The sequence below is a fragment of the Anneissia japonica genome, unplaced genomic scaffold (genome assembly GCF_011630105.1).
Source record: "Anneissia japonica isolate Jap-2015-1 unplaced genomic scaffold, ASM1163010v1 scaffold287819_len434453_cov191, whole genome shotgun sequence".
Taxonomy (NCBI): Eukaryota; Metazoa; Echinodermata; class Crinoidea; order Comatulida; family Comatulidae; genus Anneissia; species Anneissia japonica.
This window is the reverse complement of record NW_022713610.1, coordinates 426,808-434,830: the sequence shown is the minus strand read 5'-3', so window position 1 is coordinate 434,830 and position 8,023 is coordinate 426,808. Positions and strand designations below refer to the sequence as shown.

At 34.3% G+C, this 8,023-nt stretch overlaps 1 protein-coding gene across 1 annotated transcript; it reads right to left on the bottom strand.

The window, feature by feature from the left end:
* Nucleotides 1-952: 952 nt before the first annotated feature.
* LOC117108522 (cytochrome c oxidase subunit 6C-1-like) lies at nucleotides 953-6,376 on the bottom strand. The gene is made up of 4 exons (XM_033250553.1): nucleotides 6,240-6,376; nucleotides 2,923-3,049; nucleotides 1,976-2,116; nucleotides 953-1,274 (listed from the first exon to the last, which is right to left on the bottom strand). Exons 2-3 carry the CDS (start codon nucleotides 3,032-3,034, stop codon nucleotides 1,992-1,994), a joined length of 237 nt encoding a protein of 78 aa, XP_033106444.1. The 5' UTR covers nucleotides 3,035-3,049; nucleotides 6,240-6,376; the 3' UTR covers nucleotides 953-1,274; nucleotides 1,976-1,991.
* Between the last annotated feature and the right edge of the window lie 1,647 nt (nucleotides 6,377-8,023).

Below are 8,023 nucleotides of genomic sequence, written 5' to 3'. Positions count from 1 at the left end.
AAATTACCAGTTCAACCGAGTTAAACCTAGTTCAACTGGGATCAACTGGAATTTAGACCTGGGTATCATATGAGTGAGTACTGTATGTGTGTAAACTTTATCTTTCTTATCTGTGCCTGGGGGATAGCTAGCCAAGTCCTGGTATTAGCAACTGAGGTGGCTGCAGGCTTATGGCGCCTAAGCCTGCCTAGGCCTAGATACTGTAGCCTACACAGTGGTTGTAGGCCTATCTAACCTAGGCCTAAACTCACGATACGATTTGTATGATATTCCTCTCATGAATTAAATTTAGGCTTTTTTGAGATTCGCGAAAGTTTAATGTCGCGAAAACGGCCGAAATTATCAATTCGCGAAAGTTTCTGGTTTACGTATCTATTTAGGCTAGGCCTATGAAGAATATGTAAAAATATCAACTTTTTTACAGCTCAGTAGTTGATTCTGAAAACTGTTATAAAAAATGATGTAGAGAAATTCCATCAAATGGCCTCTAAAACCTTGGAGGCAATGGCGCTTCCCCCCTTGACCCCCGACCAGGGCTCTGCCCCTGGACCCCGATGGGGGCCTAGGCGGCCCCCCCTATACCCCCGACCTATTTTAATTTACTCTCCTGTTACTTTCAAATTTCTCCAGCTACTCAAATTCATAAATAAATCCCTGTAGCACTACTGTATAGAGTTTTTCTCTATACATGTCTGTTACTAATGCATGCTTGTTGTGGTTATATTACGTGTTAAGTGGAAGCTTTGAGGCCCATTGGTAATAGATTTGAGTGGTTGCTTGATATTGTCAAAGCACCTTTCAATATAATTTTAGTATTGAAAAAATATTATACAGCATATAAATGATTTTGATTTATTTATTGTAATCATCACCACCTCCATCAGCATCTTCATCACCGTCGGTAATCATTTCAATCAGAAGTATAAAAAATACTCACAAAAACAAAAGAAACTTGATTGATTCTCTGATATTCGAATAAACTTTATGTTAACATTGCCAACAATAATTATTTTAATTGCATTAAACCATACATTTCTTATTTCTTGGCAAAAGGCAATGAAATTGAACACAGCAAATTATTAATTCCAAGCATGCTATTCACCTAATATCGATTCCAATCAAGATATTATTATGAAAACCAACACAGGCTCTTTAAAAACTTGTCTACATTTTTTCAGATCTGTTTGTTGGTGAGGTTGAGGACAAATTGAATTTGTTCTTGCATTGGTCAGTCATTTTCATTAACTTCAATATCTCTACAAAGACCTAAATATCTGCAGATAAAAAAAAATGTAATATGTGTCACTGGACTGTTCATAAATACATATACATTTTGTTAGTGTGTAATACCAAATTTAACAACATTACTTACATACAATCATTGGTGGCTAGCAATAATACTGTACCATAAGTGCTTAAATAAGCGCCGGACCAAACATGATTTTTTTTTAGCTCAGCACCGCTCTCGAATAAATGCCACGGCACTTAATTGAGAGTGTACATTACCCTGTGTGTAATGAAACACTTTGAGGAACTTTGAGTGTTTTAAATACAGTGTATACAGTGTTAAAATGAATAAATAACACAATGAGGACAAGCATTTCATTATAAACCTTTATTTACGATGACATAGGACTTGCGATAGGCCTACTGAACTATGGCGATAAGCAACATGGGAGCAGGCATGGAAACTGCCACAACATTTTTTATAAGCGCCGCTCTTGAATAAGTGCCACTCTCCAATTAGTGCCACACTGAAGCCACCAACAATTATTATTATTCAAGCATTTGCGGTAATAAACTTTTATTTAATTAACAAAAACACATTAATTCAAATAATTCAACATTGAAAGTAGGGTAAACATAGTGGCATATAAAATAATTACACAGTATTTTGCCTTGCCTTTATGAGGTGGTCAGTAAATTTGAATACACTAACATGAAGAGAATTTACATTAAAAAAAAAGAGACTTACCTGAATATGATGTTATTTATTCTTCTGAGCCTGCTGGTTTCACAGAATGAAAAACACCTAAATCACGCATTCTCTCAAAGTCTTTCATCATGTCATAGTCCTTGTAAAATGCTTGATACGCTGCCTTTCTACTGTCAAGCACTACAAAAAAAGAAGGGGAATAACAAAGATACAATTACATGCATGAGAATGTTGTTAAATTGTCAGAGGCCATAGCCAACCAACATAATTTTCATGATGGCGTTACAAACAGGACCTCTACTTTTTACTATTTCAAAATTTTAGCTTGGAACGGTCTCCCAGGTTTTCTCAAAATTATCAAACATAGAGAAAATTTTTAAAAAGCTCTTAAGGAATATTTAATGAATAATATGTGCTGGATTGCAATTAATTTACTATCCCATATTTCAAAAGAATTCTTAACCATGTAATTTTAAAACTCTGAATTTTAGCATTTTTACCATTTTTTACACTTTTTTTTCTATTTAACTTGTATTATTGTTTTGTCAAAATATGTTTTCTGTTTAAGATTCAAAGGGACTCCTCAGGACATAATCCCCTTCTTCTGGGAATATAGAGGGTTAACCCTGATACCACATGATTTTATCATTTTTATATTCATATCAAGTATGCCTATGAATTACTGTAGGAAGATCAAATTGCACAAATTTTGTATGGTTTTATATCATATTCTGTTGGGTATTGGAGTAATGGGTCTTATTTCTTCTCATATTAAATCAGCCACGTTTTTGTCTGTATGGAACAAGTTATACAAATTAAGTATTTCAGTCTGTGATTGAAAAAACATGCGAAAAGGCTCATAACCTTGTTTATCTTACCTTTTTTTTTTAGTCTTATTGTGATTCTGATGTATTTTTATGTGTTTTTGGGGCAAGAAATTGTATTAGAAATTTCAGGCATTGAGTCCACCACTAATTGTAACTTACTGTAAACTTTGGTGGCATATGCTGATGCTATAGCTAAGGTACAACCAATCAAGAAGTGTTTCTTTAAAGCAGCCTGCAACAGGCCTCTCATCTTGGGTCTGACAAGAGACATTTTTCTACCTGTGAACAAACCACATTCATTTCTGATAATACTGTAATCTTAAAGAATGTACAAAATAATACATTCCAGTTTAGATTTGTGTATCAACATATTTTCGCATGAAATTAATTTTTTTTTTATGGCAAAACAAATATCGGATTGGATTGCTTCGGTGTCAATGTGTAAAATATAACCCATGAAAGTCCTAAGATATATTTCCAGTGGGGTCTTTCTGGTGGCAAAATGGGCAGTACACCGGGTCACAATCCCTTACTCTTTTCCGTATTCTTAAACGTGCACGAGTCATTTTGCACATGGAATCAACAGTTTAAACGTCTCATCCGAAAGACGGTGCACTTTTGAAACTTGCATTTCAGCCCTCCAGCTGAAACACAAGGAGAGCAGTGATGGTAACTGAACCGGGGACCTAGAGATTTCTACGGTTCAGCGCACACACAGTGGCTACTACCAGTTTAGCCGGCTGAGCTAGCCTGCTCTCTCATGTTCTTTCAAAATATACTGTAACTGAAATTTAAGTATTTTAATTGCGCGGATGATACTGTTGTGCACAGTTCGTTCTTTTATCTCATTTTGAGTTGCAGTATGCAAACTTTGCAAGGTTTCTTTCTTCAGCAATTATTGTAAAACGTGAAATTTAAAGTTACAGTATTTACCAATTTTATTGATATTAACTTATTATTACATTATGATTTTAATAACATTTGTATTTTTTTAGAGATATACGGTAATTTTGATGTTGTAAGTGAATGGAAAATTTAAAATGAAAGAGGCTGTGTTTGTGGGACACAGTCGGTAGCTACAATGAAAAGGATAAGAATAAAAATTGAATTTGTTAAGGACTTACCACTACTAAATAAATACTAATAAGAATTAGTCTAATAGTTTCATGAGATTTGGGAGTTACATTGCTTGATATGGCTATAGATAAATGACATGACACTGGTTATTACTGAGTGGAACCCTTACGCCTATTTATCGATGACAAATACTGTACTCTTTGCTCGCTGACAGTACATTGCTCGCTAGTCACACCGCTAGCGATCTTGCAATCAATGCTGGTCATGAAAGATGACATCACACACACTTCGCACTTCATTGGGTGATGGTGACGTGATGCCATTTACCGCACCTTTAGCAAATGGAAGTAGAAATACAGTACTGTATCTCTAGCCACAACGTTTTTGGTCTGCGGGAAGCGCTAACCCAGAGCCTCATTGTTGTTCTTGTTCTTGTTCTTGTTACCAAAACTTTAAAAACTTTAAAAGCATCCAGCGTCGCAAGTTTTGAACGGACGTGCATGAAATTTTGTACACATAAACTAGAAGTGATTTCCAACAAACGTTCATCGCCCTTTTTTTTTAAGTTTGTCCCCAGGGTCCCCCCTACACCTACAAATCAAAACGGGGGTTTCAAACGTTAAAAGCGTCCAGCATCGCCAGTTTTGAACGGACGTGCATAACATTTTGTACACATAATAAACTGGAAGTGATTTCCAACAACTGTTCACTGCCCTTCTTTTAAGTTTGTCCCCAGGGTCCCCATTGCACTTACAAAACAAAACAGGGGTTTTAAACTTTAAAAGTGTCCAGGGTCGCCAGTTTTGAACGGACATGCAGGAAATTTTGTACACATAAACTAGAGGTAATTTCCAACAAACGTTCATTGCCCTTTTTTTAAGTTGGACCCCAGGGTTCCCCCTACACCTACAAAACAAAACAGGGGTTTCAAACTTTACAAGCGTCCAACGTCGCCAGTTTTGACTGGACGTGCATGAAATTTTGAACACATAAACTAAAGGTGATTTCCAAAGAACGTTCATCACCCTTTTTTAAGTTAGACTAAGTTAGGTTCCCCCTACACCTACAAAACAAAACAGGGGTTTCAGCAAGGACTGTACATTACTGCCATTTACCACCACCGTATTAGTGCTTGTCACATGAATGGCGTGGTCAGTTAAGGATGTGTTCTAAAGAACTTAAGGGCGTGAGTTCGAATCTCGTATTTAGCAAGTTTGAATCGCGTATTTATTTATTTTTTTCATTTTGTCAAACAGTTATCATCCATGTTCATTAAATAAATAAAATTAACACAGAGGCGCATTTCAAGCTTGAGACATTCGGTTAAGGATGTGTACTAAATAACTTAAGGTCGTGAGTTCCAAATGTGTCTTGGTATTCAATTTTTATTTTTCAATTTTAAGTATTTTAACTTTGTACAAATGATCATTCTAAATAATGCTTTTCTTTCTTGTACAAATAAACATTCTAATTATTTAAAAATTACTGTACATTATTGCCATTACCACTAATAGGGTACGTCACATGAATGCCGTGGTCGGTTAAGGATGTGTTCTAAAGAACTTAAGGTCTTGAGTTCGAAACGGGTCTTGGTATTGTTTTTTTCCCAATTTATTTATTTTAATTTTGTACAAATGATCATTCTAAAATAATGGTTTTTTTTTGTACAAATAAACATTCTAATTATTTAAAAATGTCTATATTTGTACAAATAAACATTCTAATTATTTAAAAATGTCTATCTTATTAGCTCTTCGAAAAAACCCAATATAATATCTTGCACCTGTACGCAATTTAAGAATGGGAGAACGCGCAGACCAGGTGAGCGGTCGCTCTTGTTTATATAGGCCTATTATATTTTGAACTTTTGTTAATTCATACGCAATTCATCCATGTGCTGCAATGTATTTTATTGAAAGATTGAATAATAAATTTACAGTACCTCAATGGAAAGTCATCATCAATTCATGCTATTCATTTTTTTTTTTTTTTACAAAAATTGTTTTAAACAAAAAGATCCATAAAAAAAGGCCCACAAAAAATAATTGTCAACCAAAATGTTCCACTTTTCAAATTTGTTTTGAAATCCTTGCAGAGTTTGCAAACTGTGGAAGGAGGACCTTGCACAATTTCCAAATTGTGCAAACGTCTCAAACTGTGCACGACAAAATGCGCGGAAGGATTTCTAGGCCTATTTTTTGCGCGGAGGATTCACCGCGCAGGCCTTAATCCTCCGGGTATAAAACTAAGGCCTGGCAACAGCAGGCCTACGGCCTACACCACTCATAGGCCTAGCTAGGCTAGCCGGCCTAGAGGTGGGTAGGAAAGGAGCATACAGTTTGTTCGACTATTAATCTAATATATATACAAAATATTTGCATACATCCACCACTAATTACCTGTATTTTCAATGATTTTCTCAAATCTCTAGGCCAGCAGTGAACCACCAACCTCTTTTTGTGTTGAAAAAAAAAATTATTGACTCAAGATGGCGCTAACCACACGGCTAAAGGCTTTTGACCAAATTTATTGATGAAAATATCTCTAAACACTATTGTTTTTGTCTATAGACATCCTATGGATAATAGGCCGAGCACAGAAGATTCCTCCCATTTCACCCCAGACCGCTCGAAAAATCCCAAAAGTCAATTTCAACCAATCTAGGACATTCTACCAAATTTTGTGAGAACAAAATATCATAAGTGTAAGTAGGCCTAGGCCTATCTATTGCTTCTCTTTTTAGGCACCACCGTAAAATATGTGCAACAATAACAAAATCAGTATAAACTTAATTACTGTCATTAAATAAATTTAAAAAAAAAGTAATAATAAATACCAATACTTCTACTACTATTAAAAATAAATTAAGTAAATAAGAAGATATATAGGCCTATATGTATATATACCTTTGATGATTTATATATATATATATATATAAGAGTATATATATATATATTATATATATATATATATAAGAGTAAGTATTGTAAATTTAAATCAATAACAATAATCTTTAAAAAAAAACAAAAAACCTATTTAGTTTTATAATTAATCATTAGTGTTTATATCATTTTTGTTAAAATTTGATATCCATAATGGATTTTTATACCATCAAAGAATAGATGGTTTAAGTTCAGGGGAGATTTGACTGATTCCTAAAATGTATGTAAATCATTGTTGTATAACTTTTCTTTAAATTCTGCAAAGCACTGCACAGACAATGTTTTTATGTAAACTTGTACGTATTGATAAATTTCATTTCTCCAATGAACTAAAGACGATCCTTCTTGTGTTGCTGGTTTACAACCTGATATTATATATCTTCAATCTCATGGTAGAATCAAAAGAACTTTGCATAGAAGAGTTAGAAGTTTCATTTTATGACGCAGGCGACTGGGGCGCACTTCTGCGAGTAGTTTCGCCGTTTTTTATATTTTATAGATTCCAGTCGTTCGTCATCATCGCAGCAGTAATTCAGAGACACGTGTACCTGTCTCTTATACACATCTAGATGTGTATAAGAGACAGATTATATATTATGGTACATTTACTAATTGTTATTTGTTATTAGCGAAATGTTCACATCAGCATGTAAAGGGCACACTATTCTTCCGGTATTACTCAAGAAAACATTGGCATAGGCCTATATTCACAAGAAGAGATGGCCCGGTACATAATGCTAAGAGTGGGTCCAATCCTGGACACAGAAGGTAGTCATGACTCAAAATAATGATCAAATCACAATTCGTAGGCGTTCATGTGAAAAAGACAAATGTGGACTATTGCGAAAATAATAAATTGTTCAAAATTCAATTGTTCAAAATTTTAATTTAATCATTGCCATAAATAGATGAATTGAGTTTGTTACTGAATAAATAAAGAGCAAGGAACATGAATACAAAATACAATGAAGAGTGACTATCGTTCAGTGTTATTGTGAATTATTAACAATATGCAATTAAATAAAACATATGTTACACAGGATGCAATATGCTATAGGAATATTTTTGGAAATAGGCCTGCAAATTAATAAATACCGTAGAGTTTCGAATAACATACTGCTGGTACAATATTTTAAATGTCAGATGAGTTGTACTTTGTACTATCACTTGAATTGTTAAAAGTTTTTTCAATTAATTGCTGTGTATGCTTCTGCTGGCCTTATATACCACCGATTAAACTT